Here is an 18960-nt window from a genome sequence, read left to right as displayed (position 1 = left end):
GATCATAATACTTTATATGTTACATTGTAAATTGTACGTAATCTCAAGAGATAATTACTTGCTAAGGTACTCAGAGACAGTACATGGCCTTGATTATAGGAATGACACTATATACTAATGTTTATTTCAATAATCATTCCTAGTTAATATATGTAGATCTTCAATGATAGCAGCACATCTCAGAACTGTCCCCTAGCAAAATTGAGAATAATGGATGGACAGAGTTAATATGTTGGACCTTGTTTTTCCTTTTTCTTGCTATGTTGATGTTTGTTTTGATATCTCATTTAAAAACTTTAAGAAGATGGAGGGAAGATCAAGTATTGAAGATTTACTAAAATTATTCTGCCTTTATTTCTTGTTTTATTGTTTAATTGATTGCTATTGATTTTCATTTGACTGTAAACTGCATTTGATCGCCTGATAATAACATTGCATATTCATTTGCTGCTAGAGTTGCATTTTTTACTTTCTTGCTGGAGAGAAATAGACAGCGCATAGTCTTTCCAGAATGGTTGCCAGGACAGACCTATAAATAGGGAAGTCAGCTCTTGTTAAGCCACTCCCAGGTATAAATACCAAATAGTTTTGATGGCAAGATCTACAAAAATATCTTTATCGGCTCAGTTTGGCAAATCATGTAAGTATACAGAAATAAATAAATTTTTGAGACAAAATAAAATTTTAAAATATGTTTATTTCTTTTCAAATGCAAGTTTATCATTTTCAGTTTTACATGGAAACAAGATGAGAAAGATTTACAAAGAATATATGTTAAAGTAAAATGAGCAGCAACAAAATGATTTCCCATTTCCCACTTAATAGGTAATTCAGTAAAATCAAAGAGGAGGATTCCATTTTATGCTTTTTGTTATCAAAGCTATCTTTGTTGGAAAAATCAGTTACATTGCATGGTTTGTAGATGAACAGTTATTGATCAGTGTAATCTTAATATTATTTATTTATTTATTTATTATTTACTGTATTTGTATACTGCCTTTCTCAGCCAATTGGCGACTCAAGGCGGTTTCCAACAAATCAGTATACATAAAACGTAATAGATAAAAAATATTAAACAGTATAAAACATAACAAAAGCAATAAAAGCAACATCATCAGCGTCTCATTATTCTCAAGCATTGTCCAATTCCATTGTCAGGTCATTCAATTTCCTATATTAGCTACTTTGAATTTGTAAACGCTTGCTCGAAGAGCCACATTTTAACTTGCCTCCAAAACGTCAAGAGGAAGGGAGCAGATCCGATTTCCCTAGGGAGGGCATTCCATAGCCGAGGGGCCACCACTGAGAAGGCCCTGTCTCTCGTCCCCGCCAAACGTGCTTGTGATGAAGGCGGGACCGAGAGCAGATCATCTCCAGATGATCTTAAAGTCCTCAGTGGTTCGTAAGGGGAGATACGTTTGGACAGGTAAGTTGGGCCAGAACCGTTTAGGGCTTTATAGGCCAAAGCCAGCACTTTGAACTGGGCCCGGTAGCAAACTGGCAGCAAGTGGAGCTGGCGCAACAAGGGGGTTGTATGCTCCCTGAGCGCCGCTCCTGTTAACAACCTGGCTGCTGTTCGTTGGTCTAGTTGAAGTTTCTGGACCGTCTTCAAAGGCAACCCCACATAGAGAGTTGGCCATGCACAAACATGTTGGCCATGTACAAACATGTGAGGAGAAGTCATATGGAGGAGGGAGCAAGTTTGTTTTCTGCTGCCCTGGAGACTAGAATGCGGGACAATGGCTTCAAACTACAGGAGAAGAGATTCCACCTGAACAGCCCAAAAGATCAGAGCCAAAGTAGCAAAATCCATACTGGGGGTCAGAAATGGAAACGGTTTGGAATGACACAAAGCAGCAGATTCCACTTGAACAAGAGGAAGAACTTCCTAACGGTGAGAGAGAGCTGTTCAGCAGTGGAACTCTCTGCCCCGGAATGTGGTGGAGGCTCCTTCTTTGGAGGCTTTTAAGCAGAGGCTGGATGGCCATCTGTCAGGGGTGATTTAAATGCAATTTTCCTACTTCTTGGCAGGGGGTTGGACTGGATGGCCCACAAGGACTCTTCCAACTCTATGATTCTATGAAGGAGGGAGAAGGGAATCCATGTTTTTTTCACATAGCTGGCTTCCTTTGTGTTCTTCATTCTCATTTGGGAAATGGGTCTTCAGCATTATAGGCTGGAAGAGGAGGAGGGCAGCGGTCACTGGGAGCCACCACACCTCCACTGACAGTGTAGGGTACAAAAACCACTGGCTGCTGTAACACAAAATAATGATTCATTATAAGAAAAACTGTCCTTGCTGCCAGCATTGTCAGTTTCATCATTCTTGTCATCTTCAGAAATGTCCTGAGTACCATAACACCTCTCTAGTCATCATCATTCAATTTACTATCCCCTTCTGTATTTTCTGTATTGTAGCTGAATCACCAGAAATTTAAGGAGGGGAGGGGAGTGTCTTAATACCAAAACTGTTGTGTTAGAGTCATTCTGAAAGTACATTACGGAATAAAGAAAAAAAAATTCCTTGTCACCCAAGTTATTTTTCCAAAGGCATTTAATAATGAAATTGCAAAATATTTTATGTCTATGTCTGATGTTTTGTAGTTTTAATGGTTTTAACCCACAGTTATATGTTATCTTAGACATGTGATTTATTTCTATACATATGTGAGGCATTGAATTTTGCCATTTATGGTGTTGCAAACCGCTTTGAGTCCCCTAAAGGTGAGAAAAGTGGTGTAGAAGTGCAATAAATAAATAAACAAACAAATAAACTTAGTCTCTGAATCATCTAATCAAAACTGAAAGATTTGGAGGCATTTTTCTCCCATGCCCCATAATCCACATCATATGTGTTTAGCTATATTATCCTTTTCCCACTTTTATATCTCTAAATAAATATATTAATAATAATACTTTATTTATATTCTGCCCTATCTCCCCCAGGGGACTCAGGGTGGTTCATAGTACACATACACGGTAAACATTCAATGGTGTTTTGGATAGACAGGACAGAGACAGACAGAACAGAAAGGAGGATTTTGGCACCTTGGAGGTTGTGCTCAAATCCACCCATGGGGGGTGCTATCACTCCATCCTCTATGACAAAAAGCCATCAGGATTTTCTTCTTCCTTTTGGTCACTGGACATTTTCTGATCTTTTTATTTATGGTGCCATAAAATACCTCCCCCGCTTGTTTTTAGTGGTACCTAATTTCTCAACTTACAGCTCAAGCTGTTTTCGAACTGCTTAGGTAAACAATAAGCTGGGCTGACAGTCGGGAAGCTCACGCTGACCCGGGGCTTCGAACTGGCAACCTTTCGGTTGGTAGATCTTATCATTGCTAGTGATTTACCAGCTGTGCTAAAGCCCGGCCTTTGAGAACATGACTAAATGCAACCCAAGCAGCCCAAGAGAAAAAGCATGTTACTTTCCTGCAGCCTTCTGCTTCTAAAGAAGGAGGAGATACGAAGCAACCCACCAAGCATTTCAGTAATATCTTTTCAGTCTCCAAACCTACTACCAAAGGCTTACCTGATCACTATGGCAGCAAGTTGCCTGGCATCCAAAATGTGCTGTCGAAATAGTGATGCAAAACTCCAGGAAAGAGAATAAAAGGAGCACGGCAGAGGACCCAGTGCCGAAAGACTGCAAGTGGAATGGAGACCATATTAAGAAAACAATGCTATGTACCCCTCACTCCCATTCAGTTGAACTAAGACATGACAAAGTGATGTAGAAATTACTTGCAATGTGGTTAAAATATCAAGTTGTTGGTTGTTGTTTTTTTCAAAATAAATCTATTTTAGGAAGAGATGAGACACATAGCAGTGACAGTTTTAAATCATTTGACTGACACATACATACTTTCCCCTCCAAACAGAAAATTATAAAAAAACCTATGGGATCTGTGTTTTGAAAAATCATCAAGCATAACATACTCACACATAACTTGTTTGGGAGGCAATGAAATTTTAAGGCTAAGATCCAACATCAGGACTGGGTAGCGCAAATCTTTGTGTGTGGAATAATGCATTAAGGCACAGCTTGTGCTGCATAAATTTCTTGTTCAATTGTCAAATTACATGTCCAAGTGCACAAATTAATATGCAGATAGATGCACAATGGAATGCATAACTGAATATGAAACTGGATGTGCAACCAAAGGAGCATTATAGTCAACCTCAGGAGGGGAAGAAGATGGATATGCACAGCAACATTACACAACTAAATGCTCAAGCCAAAAAAACCTAATTGAATGCTCAAAGAAAGGTGAAACGGGATGCAGAAGTGAATGAGTAACTAAATGTGCAACCTGATGTGCAACTGAAGGAGGATGATTGCCTCAGCAGGGAAAGATGCAAACATGTTGATGGAAAGTACACATCTACTTATGCATGTGCACCCTGTTTCAAAGGTGTGGCTTAAGAAGCATGGAACACACTCTAAAGGTGTATCTACACTGTAGAATTAACGGAGTTTAATATCATTTAAATGGCAAAGAGTCATTGCTCTGGAGTCCTGGGAATTATAGTTTGGTGAGCAGTCTTTGGAAGAGAAGGCTAAAGATCTTTAAAACTACAACTCCCATAAATCCGTAGCATTGAGCCATGGCAGTTAAAGTACTGCCAGAGTGCATTAATTCTACAGTACAGATGCATCCCAAAGAATCATATAATTGAACAATAACAGAAAACATTTGCCTGAAAAGGTCTTCTTGAAGCAGGCAGGAAGCTACAATGTTGCGTCTTTGTATATAAAATGCAATGAAATTGAAATTCAGATGTAGAATTCCAGCAGTCCCCTAGTTACAAACATCTGACTTACAAACAACTCATAGATAAGAACGGGGGTGAGGGAAAGTGAGGGAAGTGAGGGAAATCTAACCCTCAGAAGGGAAATCCACTCCCGAAAGAGTTATCATGGGAAAAAAGGTGTCTCCACTGAAGCTTTCTCACCAATCCTTGTGCCCACAGCAAGCCAAATAGTTCAAAATCCAATTCTCACAGGGACAGAATGTGAGATGAAATCTTTTGAAGAGGGGTACAGACAGCAAAACAAACACCACAAGGGCGTTAACCCTTCCCAATGCAATCCAAATCCTCTCTCTCTCTCTCTCTCTCTGTGTGTGTGTATGTATGAGTTGCACTTAAAAATGTACCTAAACCTACAGAAACTATCTTGTCTGTAACAACAGAAAAAAAGAGTTTCCCCACTTCTTTTTTTAAATGGGTGAAACTAATTTAGTGATACTTTGACTGAAATACTGGTGCTTCTGAGAGAGTCTGGGGCTGGCTTGCCCTTTTGCAAATGTAGAAATAGAATGTTAATTGAAGTATAGTAATGTAATGTTATTTTGCAGCTTTTCAATATTTTGGTACATTATTTCAGGCTGATGTAGTTGAATATACTGTTTTGTGCATATTTACCATTTTAGTCTTCCAAAGGCAGAAAACTGCAATGAAGCAACTTCAACAGATGATTGAATTAATTGCATGGTGTTGACTCTCGCCTTTTCCAGTCCTCTTCCAAAAGTACGTAGCAAGAATGGGAACCATGCTCCTCAAACATAGTTGAAGGGCAACTTCTAGTATCCCTCACTGTTTTACATGCTGATAAGAGGATGCTGGGACCTGCAATCCAACAACATCTGAAGGACAGCACAATTCCCAGTCCTGCTCAACAGGAACATTCAGCAGAAAGACATTCAGTTCATGCAGAACCAGAAGCTGCCAGAAGCATTTTTACAGCCCTTTTAAAATTCTTTTCCTTTTCTCATCCCTTCAAGGGAGCACCTTATTTCTTCATCTAAGCATAAGAATGAGACAAAGTCAAAAAGTGCTGGTGCCTCATCAAACTACAATTCCCAAGATTTCACAGCATTAAACTATGGCAATTAAAGTTATGTCAAACTACATTAATTCTACAGAGTAAATGCACCCAAAGAGAAAAGCTGGGACTTTTCTTTTCATCTGTGACATTAGCAGGGGGAAAAGGATTTATGTTTCACATGCTCACTTACTCTTCCCATGTAACATTCATATTCACGGTCACGGTCGTATGTACAAGAAGAGAGAGTAAGCAAAAGCAGATCTACGATCAGTAAAATGCTGCCGGTTAGTGCCATTATAGCACTTAAAATGTTCATTCCCACACTGGTTTTCACCTGAAAGAGACAGACACTGAAATAAATTATTTGGATTTATTATTTGGATTACTGCAACGCTCTCTACGTGGGGCTGCCCTTGAAGACGGCCCGGAAGCTTCAGCTGGTCCAGCGTGCGGCAGCCATGTTACTAACTGGAGCGGGTAGCAGGGAGCACACAACGCCCTTGTTGTCCCAGCTCCACTGGCTGCCGATTTGCTACCGGACCCAATTCAAGGTGCTGGTCTTGGCCTACAAAGCCCTAAACGGTTCCGGCCCAAAATACCTTTCGGACCGCATCTTGGCCTACGAGCCCACGAGGACCTTGAGATCGTCTGGGGAGGCCCTTCTCTCGATCCCGCCTGCGTCACAGGCACGGCTGGCGGGGACGAGGGAGAGGGCCTTCTCGGTGGTGGCCCCCCGGCTGTGGAACACTCTCCCGGCACACATCAGACAGGCGCCCTCCCTCATGTCCTTTCGAAAAAGCCTTAAGACCTGGCTGTTCGAGAGGGCATTTAATTAAGTGCTAAGCAACAACATTACGGTAATGAGAACTGGAATGGTATAAGGAAGATGAGACTGGCTATGACTCTACTAAGAGACGAAGCGGATTTTTATGTAGTTTGTATTTGTCGTATAGTTATATGTTGTTGATACTGGCCTTTGTAACTGTCTTTTTATGTGTACTGTACACCGCCATGAGTCGCCCGTAAGGGCTGAGAATGGCGGTTAATAAGTGCATCAAAAAAAAAATTTGTTTCAGGAAAAGAAAGTAGTTGTAAAGAATTTATTGTCTCCTTGGATTGAGCAGTTTTTGAGGATTTAAAAAACAAACAAACAATGTATAAGAGGGGACTGAAAGGTTCAAATGGCACAGACAGCCTTCTTTGAAGACACTGACTTGTCTTGGCTGTTTGTCCCAGTGTGGCCACACTTGGAAATAAAGAGATTTTTTCTTCACCTACGGAGACGGTTTGCCTTCTGTCACCAGCCTAATTAAAGTAGTTCCCTTCACCTCCATCATTCATATAGGTATCTACTTGCCTTGGCTTTAGGTAACATGCTTCTTCCTGTCATTGACCCCTAATTATCATACTCAGTACCATCCCCACATATTTTCCATTTTTGTTGTTATTTACACATAACACCCTCTTATTTGTAGCTATAAGGTATTTTCCTAGGCGGCGGCGGCTGCTGCTTCTTCTTCTTCTTCTTCTTGTTGACAGAAAAACACAGTTATGTCACAGCAAATGAGATCTATATGCTGGATTTCGTATCACAAAATCACAAGTCGAACACTTCCCAAGTGTCTAGGACTGTGTGATGTATTTTTGAATGATGCGCACAGATCCAAGTAAGGTGGCCTTTTGCAGTTGACAGATTGTGATTTTGTCAATGTTTATTGTTTCCAAATGCTGGCTGAGGTCTTTTGGCACGGCACCCAGTGTGCCAATGACCACTGGGACCACCTGCACTGGTTTATGCCAGAACCACCTTCTTCTTCTTCTTCTTCTTATTATTATTATTATTATTATTATTATTATTATTATTATTATTCCCTGCTTTTCTTTCCCCAAAGGGTACTTAAAGTGGCTTAACATAAAAGTATTAGTATACAATTTAAAATATACAAATATGCAAACATTAAAACAGAATTAAACACAAACAGCACAAAAAAATCACAGTTAAAGATCCATCAAAACATATTCAAAGTTAGAAACCACAGCATCCCTGACTAAATCTTAAATACCTTCATCTTTAAAAGCCTGCCTGAATAAAAAGGTTTTAGAAGGACAACACAGAGGTGGCCATTCTGCCTTCCCTGGAAAGAAGGGAATTCAAGAGTCGACGGGCAGCCACCAAAAAGGCCTGCTCTCATTCCCACCAATCATGCTTGAGATAGAGGTGGGACCGAGAGAAGAGCTTCTCCTGAAGATCGGGCAGATTCATACAAGGAGATGCGGTCGGCCAAATAGCCTGGAGCTGAATCATCTAGGACTTTAAAGGTCATAACCAGCACGTTGAATTGTACCTGGAAACAGACTGGCAGCCAGTGGAGCTGCTGCAACAGGGGAGTCATCTGCTCCCTGTACCCAGTAGAGGTGTGTGCAGTATCAGTTTCTCCTGTTTCATATGTTCTTTCATCCCTTTTGTTTCAAGCTGGAGCACAAAACAGGACCCTCCCCCCCGGAATGAAAATTAGCTTGAAACAAAAGAAAGTGGGAGTGGGTACTGTTTCCTTGCCTGCTTTTTGTGAGCATAGTTTAATCTATGCTCACAAAATATGCTCACAAAATCCCCCAGCAAACAAAACGTAAACCCTTATTTAATCTTTTCTTCCAGAAAGTCATCACTCTTCCTTATCTGGAAGTGGGAAGCCTCCTTAAAATTCCTTGGAGAGGGTGTAGCGGCCAAGGCATTCTCCTCCTCAGCTCTTGGAGCTGCCACCTTGGGTTGTTGATGCTGCTTGCTGCCTGGCTGGGCACCTTCTCCTCCTCCTCCTCCTCTGTCTCTCATGTAAAGAAGGTGCCTCCCAGCCACCCTCCTATTCCTCCTTCATGCCTCTTACTCTAGAGGCTAGTAAGAAGAACAAAAGAGGAAGAGGAGGGGGGCTGGAGGTGCCTTCCTTGCATGAGAGATGGAGGAGGAGAAGGAGAGGTTGTCCTCCCAGCATAAGGAGGACAACTGCTCGTCCCATCCTTATGATGGAAGGAAGGTGGGACACATGGTGACTGCCTCAACCTTGCCCTCCGATCATCTTCCCCCAATCCTTGGGTTGTCCTTTTGCCATTATGCTGGGAGGAGTGCAAGACAGATGGCAGCTGAGAGTGCTCTGAAGGGCTTTTAGCCACTATGTGTCTTCCTCGAGCCATCCTCCTGGCATAAGTATGGGACCACTTGCACCGTCCTTATGCCAAGAGGAGGGCAAGACACATGGTGGCTGAGAGCACTCCAGAGGGCTCTCAGCTGCTACGTGCCTTGCTCCCCCACCTTTTTGGCATAAGGGCAAGACGGACTGCCATGTCCTTCTGTCAAGAGGACAGGGAAAATAAGGATGGGCTGAGGTAAGCATCCAGGGGGCTGCAACTGGCCCCCAACCCTTAGTTTGCCCATACCTGCCTTAGATTCTCTAGCTATGGCTGCAGACATGCGCTATGAGGCAATGGCTCCTACATTGGGGAAGAACAATTAAAGGGACACAATATATGATCTGTTACTAGCCTTCCTTACCAGTCCAGGAGTTGCTTGTTTCTCAGCTGCTATTGATAGGGATCCAGAGATAATGAACTGTCCAAATGAAGAAAATAATAATAATAAGCATTAGATGTGGTCCACTTTCCTTTTACAGAAATTCTTTGGACTTTATTTAACATCACCCTTGAAAGTTAATTAATGTCATCCTTAAAGGAAGAAAAGTGTTATTTCTGTTATTTTTCCCCTCAGTACTCCAAGGTGTGTTACAGAGCTAAAACAGCATGATTTACACACCAAATAGGAGTTTAAAAAATGGGTGAAGTTCAAAGTTTAAAGAGGTCCGCCAAAATATTTAGTAGCAAAAGTCAAGGAAAAGTAAATTAAAGGTCCAGTAAGGACTGGGTATGCATGGAGGACACAGAAAGGTGGAAGTGGTGGTCTTTAATGAGTTTTGCTTTCTGACTTCCTTGGATTTCTCTCTTTCTGTTTCTCATATTGGTGCTCGATTCAAGAAATTAGATCAAGCAAACTAGTCCTGTAACTGCAGAGGGATCTCTGAGCTTCTGAGTTGTTGGCCCCATCTGTACTGAACATATAATGCAGTTTGAAACTGCATATTATCAGTTTAAATGGGGCCTAGGTATCTTTAAACAAAAGCATTATACTACTGAAAAGAGCAATGGCAAATACTAAAGGTGTAGCTTTTGTTCCTTGGGAAAGTCTGGAGGGGAACAGATATGCTTAGAACAGTGGTTCCCAACCTTTTCTTGACCAGGGCCCACTCTCCAACATTAGTACCGAAAGGGTTACAAATCAAATTTTGGTCAACTTTAGATTCGATTTGGTTATTTGGGGTACAGATTTGGAAAATTGCATTGGATAGAACACATCAGCTCAAGTTTCTGAAACAGAACATATGTCATCCAGTAGTTGCCATCTGCTCTCCCACATAAAACCATATGGTACATTGTACATTGTTTTAAGGCATCAAATAGTTGCCCATGTTTAGAAAGGCAGGGTAGAAATGTTGTAAATAAATAAATATTTAACAATCTATAGCTGATGTGGTCTATCCAATACAATTTTATGAATCAGCACCCCAAATAACCAAATTGAATCTAAAGACCAGGAAAGAACATCTACTGTCCAGTTGTATTGTGTTTTAGTGTATTGTTTATTGCCTGTGTTTATTTTGCTTAATTGTTTAATTTGCTTAGGTTTTGTATTGTTATATTGTTATATTGTATTGTTATATTGTATTGCTATGCTGTGTGTCGAGGCCTTGGCCTTTGTAAGCCGCATCGAGTCCTTCGGGAGATGCTAGCGGGGTACAAATAAAGTTTAATAATAATAATAAATAATAATAATACTGTGCCCTCTGACTTTCTTTCTACGCTGCAGAGACACAGATATTATCCCACAATTTCTGGCAGCCAAAAGGGCTTTCAAAACACCACAGGCTCACCGTATCTATGACCACTTGGAATGCAACCTCTTATGAGAGAGAAATCACATCATCCACAAAGAACTTGCAAACACAGACAAGGAACTGTTGCAACTCCATATCAACATCAGCCAGAAGATGAATTCCCAGGACTAGGGCAAAATAGACAACCTCACCTATAGAAAAATGGAGAAAGACATGGCTCTCCACACCAATAGACAAAAACAAAAATTCCACAAACTCCAAAAGCAACAGCTGAAACCAGAACTGGATACGTTGCGGACCATCATCAATCTGACAGACAGACAATTCTCTGAAGGCCAAGTATCCATACTAGCAAAAGGAGGCAAGTTTGCTGTGACCACCACCAGGATCTCAGTATAAAACATCATTGCCAATGTCGAATCAGCAATTTACCATCTCCCCAAGGAAGAAGCGGAAGAAGTAAAAGGAGAAACAGAAAAAATCCTGAGAAAGGCAACACTTCCCCAGAAATGTTACAAGGAAAGAAAGCCAAGCCAACAGAGACCTCAACTCAAATCCAGATATCATCTTTCTTCCTGTAGACAAAGGGAATGCCACAGTAATCATGGAAATAATACAAAGATCAGACAACTCCTGGATCCCACAATATACAAAACACTAAAACAAGATCCAACCTCCAAAATAACCAGAAAAACTAACACTCTGATCAAGAACTCCTCGATCAACTTTGACATATGTCAACAACTAGGCGAATCGGAAGCCCTCTTACCTAGGCTTTATGGACTCCCAAAAATCCATAAGGACTCCACCCCACTCAGACCCATCGAGAGTTGCATTGAATCCCCCGCAAACGATTTGGCAAAATTTTTGGCTGCGCAGTTACAAACCCATGTTGGGCTCACTATGCACTACATCAAGAACTCAGCCCCTTCATAGAAAAAAAATCAGCAACCTCAAGCTCAATACCAACAACAAACTGATCAGCTTCAATGTGGTGTCTCTATTTACTAAGGTACTGGTAGAAGACACTATTGCACTAATCAACCAGAAGTTCCCAGAAGACCTTTTCCCAGAAGATATCACAGCTCTGTTTCACCATTGCCTCACCATCAGCTACTTTCAGTGGGACAATGAATTCTATGAACAGAAAGATGGAGTAGCTATGGAGAGCCCTCTCATCCCAGTCATAGTAAATTTCTACATGGAACACTTTGAAAAACAAGCCCTGAAAACAGCAACAAAAAAGCCCACTGTATGGTTCAGATATGTGGATGACACCGTCACCATTTGGAGCCATGGAGAAGAACTAAACAAGTTTCTGGACCACCTTAACAGCATCCACCCAAACATCCAATTCACCATGGAAAAAGAAAATGAAGGAAAACTGACTTTTTTAGATGTCCTAGTCATCCACAAACCAGATCAACAATTAAGTCACACAGTTTACAGAAACCTACACACAGAGATGGATACCTACATAACAACTCCAACCATCACCCAAGTAAAAAAAAAAAAGAAGCACCATTAAAGCCTTGGCAGACTGTGCAAAAAGAATCTGTGAACCCCACTTCCTCCAAGATGAATTGAACCACCTAAACCGGGCTTTACAGGCCAATGGATGCTCCACCTCAGACATCAGAAGAGCTGCAAGACCAAGAACAAGCCATGAGAGTAAAGATAAAGATCTACTCAGAGGAAAAGTGTTCTTGTCATACATCAAGAGAACCACTGACGGCATAGGGAAACTGATAAGGAAACACAACCTACAAACTATCTACAGACTCACTAAGAAAATACAACAAATGCTGTGTTCACAAAGGTCAAGAGGGATCCTCTCACCTCTGCAGGAGTCTACTGTATACCATGTAGCTGTGGACAAGTCTACATAGGGACCACCAAACGCAGCATTGCCCAAACACGAATCAAGGAACATGAAAGGCACTGCAGACTACTTCAACCAGAGAAGTCATCCATAGCAGAGCACCTGATGAACCAACCTGGACACAGCATATTATTTGAGAACACAGAAATGCTGGACCACTCTAACAGCTACCATATTGGGCTACACAGAGAAGCCATTGAAATCCACAAGCATGTGGACAATTTCAACAGAAAGGAAGAAGCCATGAAAATGAAAAAAAAAATCTGGTTACCAGGATTAAAAAAATTATAACATATAAAGAACAACACTCAAACACAGAGTAACTCCAGACAAGAAACAGTCAGGGACAGCTAATCACCTCTCAACAAATGATTCCCCCAGGCAGTAACAAGCCACACCTAAAAATGTCAGCCCATCAAATGCTAATCAAGGTGGCCAGTTGAAACATTCACACCTACCTCCAACAGACAAGAGTTCTTTCCCACACCTTGAACATTCCACAGATATATATATATATATAAACCCAATTTTCTTAGTTTCCAACAGACCTCACAACCTCTGAGGATGTCTGCCACAGGTGCAGGCAAAATGTCAGGAGAGAATGCTTCTAGAACATGGTCATATAGCCTGAAAAGGCTACAACAACCCAACCCAGGAACAGGCCTAATAATGAAGACACCAAGGTGTCCCCACTTCTATGTGCCACATAGAACAGCTCCGCTTAGGGGGAGGGGGGAGGAGGACAAGCAGCAGTCAAGAGGCTTGTTGTCGCACCTTTTGTGGGTAGTCAGCCCCCCCCCCCCCGAGACATCTCTGTTGCCTCGGCACTCTGGGAGGTTTTCGCAAGATCAGCTGGTCTTGTTGCAACGGTGTAGTAATGGTGAGGCTACGGCCCATATTTTAGTTCTTGGGGATCACTGGTGGTCCACAGACCATAGGTTGGGAATCACTGGCTTAGAAGATGGACTCATACATTAAAGTGGATAAGTATATGGAAGAGGGGAAGGAGATATTTCACACTGAACACAAGTCACTCACCCTCTGTGGAAATGTGTACATGGAAAATAACATCTAATCTGGAATTTGAATGCTGACCTGGAACCTTAAAACTATGATTACACTTTTCCCAGTAATGTAATATATTACTTACAAAGAGTGAACCCCAGAACACATAACCTCCAATAACAGCAATAGAAATGAAGTGTGCTTGACCCCAAACAGCAGCTAAAACACCACCTAAGCCAATGTGTATCAATCCAATGATGATCTGGATGGCCTGGGGGAAGAAAGTGAACAAAAATGAAAAAAATCTTAATTTCAAAGATTTAGAAAATCTGAAAAAGGCTGTTGAAAATGCAAGGAGATCCACAATGTAGGCCTGATCTGTTCTCTTACATTAATATGATACTGAAACAGAAATTTATCCATAACTTCTACCCACCTACCTGTTAAAATGTCATTATTCAATAACTGTGAACAAACCACATTCAATTAACAAAGGGTTAATTTAAACACTTATGTAATAGAGCTACATAATACCATGGAGATCTTTGCCAGTCAATTTTTTTTGTAAATTACTGCTATTGTTCCCGTGTCTTCCTTTTCAGGATCTACACTAGCAGCTGACATGAGTTTGAGAAAGAACATTTAAGAGTTTGAAACTCCAGAAGGGCCAGGCTTTCAGCCTCTCTGGACATAGAAAATGTGAGATCTGAATGCCTACTTCTGTACAAGAAGAAAGGGACCTCTGCTTCCTACATAGAAGTAGATATTCTGATGTTAAAAGTAATTTCCCAACCTATAAATTCAAAAATACCAGAAGTGGCACCACAGTGAAGCCAGCGCTTGTTTTAGGCCATTGGTTCTCAACCCAGATTTTTTGGCCTTCAACTCCCAGAAATCCTAAACTGGTTTGAGTTGGTTTCTACCATTTGGAAACTAAAAAAGACCTAAACTGGGGACCCACAGGTTGAGAAACACTGTTTTAGGTTCTCCTGGGACAGATAAGAGATAAGGTACAGTATTTATATGAAGGGTGGATTGGTCAACCCAGGCTTTCTGGGTTGATTTTTTGGCTAAAATGTATAGACTTATACATGAGTATATATATATGAATCTATCAAAAAAGTTTTAACCAATAAAAGCATTATTATTATTATTATTATTATTATTATTATTATTATGTTTATGGATAGCAAATAAACAAACAAAACTGAGCTATAGTCCCAGTCACTTTTGCAAGTATACTTTTACTGTTGGTCATAGATGAGAAGAATTCTCAAAGTCCTCCTGGGATAGAGAGTGTTTTGGACCACCAGATTTCATTATTTTGGTTATCAAAAATTCACGAAAAATCTCAGTACACCTATCTGTTTGTCCTCTGGTCATTCCATTAGCCAGGGGAGTTGAACTCTGAGCCTTTACATACCAACTTGGACCATGGGCTTATGGTGATGACTTCATTCTGGCAGCGAAACCACTATGGACAATGTACTTCACCATGAACAGTCATTCAACATACTTACCCCCAGAGTCTTGGCAACGTTGAGAAATTTCTCCATTGGGCCCACTTGGAGGTTCTGCTGAAGTGGCCTGCTCAGGCTTCCGAACTGCTGGCCTACATATTGTATCATTCCCGGTGGCTGTGTAACTGCAACACCAGGAATCCCCTGGCCATCTTGGTTGGCACCATTTGAGGCAAGAAAGACTACTGTTCCACTAGCCATTTTCAGAGAATGCCTGGAATGAATCACTGTTAAAGTATCTGCAAGCTCATCAAAGAAAGACACCAATGGATAGCACTGACAACAAATATGAATCATGTGAGATAAACACACACACACACACACACATATATATAAAGCATCAGCAATAGGCAGCTACATTGAGGATCAGGAAGTCTTCCATTAATTCTGCATTGCTGTAATTACCAGTTTCACAAGATCTTCAACTTTCTGTGCCAAAGAGTGCTGGTGCCACACTAAACTGGATTGATTCTACAGTGTAGACACACCCATAGTCAACATTCTGAATTGTTTTAGAAATGAGCCAGAAGCCAGGCCTATTTTAACCCGAAAGACTAATCCATGGGATTTTATCCATAGAGTCACTGCTATCTAATTTGAACTGCATTTTTCAATATCTATTTTTCTCTTTGGAGAGCTTCTGCCTCTCCAGTATGAACTGAAGGGAGCTCTGCTTGTGTTCAAATGTAATTCCTGGTATTTATTCAAGGCATTACTATTATTCTTTCAATTCAATCCTGTTATTTGTTAAAAGCCATTCAATGCAGACCTTTGGATCAAATTACACTATGTAACACAATTTTTGTTCCCAGGTTATAAATGTCATTAATTAATTGTTTCTATCACAAAAACATGGAAAAAGTTTATTAAACTGCAAAAACTTTTTTTTGCGGGACATTTTGCTGCAGTTTTTCAATGAATATCTCCTAGAGTTTCAACCAATTCAGCGTAGTTTATGGCAGCCACAAAAACAAAGTTTCTAGAGTATAACAGCTATTTTCAAAGTAAATACTGCACAATTAAACAGGAAATAAGACTTTCAAACCAGGAACAGATTTTTTTTTTCAAATTTTATTACATAGTGTTATTCAGTGACCCCTATCAATCGAACTCCCCCTAGAAGGACTTACCTGATACTCTTAGATGTGTTTCCCTTTGTATCTATAATCTCACAAGGAAGAAATGAGAAAAATAATAGTGTCATTCTCATTGGACTTTGATTCTTGCCTCCCAGTTTCTCCCTTCGTGTTATTATCTCATTTTGCTATGACCTTCTAGACTTCTGTTATCAGATATTCTCAGAGATATCAAAGTTAGTGAGAAAGGGTAAATGGGTTCAGCTAAATGTTAATAATCTAAAGTTTTAGTTACATAGATCCTTTATGTTTATTAGAAATGTGGGTGGGGAAGTGAGGAAGAAGGCAGTGATGGTGTGGGGAGGAAGGAGAAAACATTGGGGAAAGTGCAGACTCCTGTATTTTTAATGGTTGCATAAGAGGATTTTCAGCAGATGTTGCTTCTTACCTGACAGTCTGAAAAGGAGCATCTGCTGACATTTTCTCGGTTATATAACCACTGAAGATACAGGAGTCCTTGCCAGTGTTTACTCCGGCTATCCTAATATGTATCTGCTGTCCTTTGCAATACAGTACATTTTACTCAACAGAACTCCACTCTGCCACTAGGTAGAAGTTTGTATTTTCGGGTTGTTTCCACAGCTCCCAAACTTTTTATTTCACAGTTGGTAAACTGGTACGCTTATAGATATGATATGGTCAGCCAAGATCTGTTGTACACAATACCTTCTGAAAATATTTTACTATCAAATACCGCCCCCCCCCCAAACTCATTCATCTCTTTGTTAGAGTTCACAATTATATCCCAAATTATTTTAAAAATAGATATTGCAGCAAATCCCAATTGATCAATGGGGAAAATAGTAAATACATGGATCCTTCTAAGGCAGTGGTTCTCAACCTGTAGGCCTCCAGATGTTTTGCCCTTCAACTCCCTGAAATCTTAACAGCTGGTAAACTGGCTGGGATTTCTGGGAGTTGTAGGCCAAAATACCTGGGGACCCACATGTTGAGAACCACTGTTCTAATGGCATTATCGCATGATGCTTAAAAGCCATGCTGGAAACTCTATAGCCGCAAATAAAAAAACAAAGTAAAACAAAACACATTGCATAAAGTCATTGGAAACTTTCTGCAAAGCAATCTTCAAATCATGTTGAAGCAGTCCTTTCTGAAAATGAGCAAACCAATTTTGGGCTGCTCAACTTATGTTTCAACCTGTCTTCCAAAGGATTTTTTTTCAACCAGGTGTGTCTTTGGGGCCAGTGGCATGTATGGCGTTTACTTTCAGTAGGCAGACAGAGATTCCACCTGAACATTGGGAAGAACTCCCTGACTGTGAGAGCTGTTCAACAGTGGAACTTCCTGCCCTGGAGTGTGGTGGAGGCTTTTAAACAGAGGCTAGATGGCCATCTGTCAGAGGTGCTTTGAATGTGATTTTCCTGCTTCTTGGCAGGGGGTTGGACTGGATGGCCCACAAGGTCTCTTCCAACTCTATAATTCTAGGTCTGGCTGCAAAGATGAAAGTTTTCCCAATAATAACTTCATTTATATCCCATCCCATCTCTCGTAGGGGACCCGGGCCGTTTTCTCTCAATCTCTTCCTCTTTTAAAACCCTTGTTGCTGATATGAATTTTCCCTCTCATTAGGAGGGGAATCAATTCCTTTGCTTGTGAGGCAAGGTCGTTTTGCAAACCTCTCCCCCTCCCGTGTGTGACTTTGCATCACTAAAAAAGGTTTCGAATGCAAAATTACATCTCCTCTTCAGGATAAACACACTAGAAGCAGACTTTTTAATGGCAAAATGCTTATTTATTTTACAGTCATATTTTAACAGAATACATTTTAAGTGTTCATATGAGCAATGCTTTAATACTTGAAGTATAGAGTTGTGCAGCTTCAAACTTTTAAGACAGTGGTTCTCAACCTGTGGCCCCCAGGTGTTTTGACCTACAACTTCCAGAAATCCCAGCCAGTTTACCAGCTATTAGGATTTCTGGGAGTTGAAGGCCAAAACACCTGGGGACCCACAGGTTGAGAACCACTACTCTAAGGGAACAAAAGGCTGGTCTTGCAATATTGTGAACTCTTGGATTTCTGCAATTCTGACAGAAACAAAGAAGGGGGAATGTCTGAAGACAGGGAATGCATGGATCGGGAGGGTTATGTTCCAGCAGCTGTGGTAAGCTTTGAGCTGGGCCAGGTAGGCATACCATATTTTCAGGTGCTAATGTGTAATCAAATCTAATGCGCATCTCAGTTTTCAGAACCCTGAAACTAGTAAGTATTTGCTGGCGAATGCAATGGGCAGTGGCAAAAGTGCATGCTTTGTAATTTGCCCCAAAAGGTGTGCATGACAGTTTTTGCGTGCTTAGAATTCCTTATTTAAAAACAAGAGTTAGAACACCAAAACTTCCAGCAATGGAAAGGAAAACCAGAGAAAGAGGTAAGTCTTCCCCCAAGACGCCTCTGTTGTTCATCCCACCTCAACTTCCTTGGGTTCATCTATGCTGTAGAATTAATGCAAGTTGATACTGCTTTCATTGCTCTGGCTCAATGCTATTGAATCCTGGGAGTTGTAGTTTTATAAGGGTCTTTAGCCTTCTCTGCCAAAGAGGGCTGGTGCCTCACCAAACTACATTTCCCACAATTCCATAGCACTGAATGATTGCATTCTAAGTGTTATCAAACAGAATAAATTATTAC

General features: G+C 40.8%; 1 protein-coding gene across 1 annotated transcript; it reads right to left on the bottom strand.

Moving 5' to 3' along the window:
- Positions 1–980: 980 nt before the first annotated feature.
- LOC132763212 (membrane-spanning 4-domains subfamily A member 8-like) lies at positions 981–15285 on the bottom strand. Its single transcript, XM_067466102.1, has 5 exons — positions 15178–15285; positions 13803–13928; positions 11878–11995; positions 3536–3696; positions 981–2255 (listed from the first exon to the last, which is right to left on the bottom strand). The coding sequence occupies exons 1-5, from the start codon at positions 15283–15285 to the stop codon at positions 2145–2147; spliced, it is 624 nt and encodes a 207-aa protein (XP_067322203.1). The 3' UTR covers positions 981–2144.
- Between the last annotated feature and the right edge of the window lie 3675 nt (positions 15286–18960).

This window comes from Anolis sagrei, chromosome 1 (assembly GCF_037176765.1).
Source record: "Anolis sagrei isolate rAnoSag1 chromosome 1, rAnoSag1.mat, whole genome shotgun sequence".
NCBI classification, from domain to species: Eukaryota; Metazoa; Chordata; class Lepidosauria; order Squamata; family Dactyloidae; genus Anolis; species Anolis sagrei.
The sequence above is the reverse complement of the archived record's forward strand: the minus strand, read 5'-3'. Positions and strand labels throughout refer to the sequence as shown.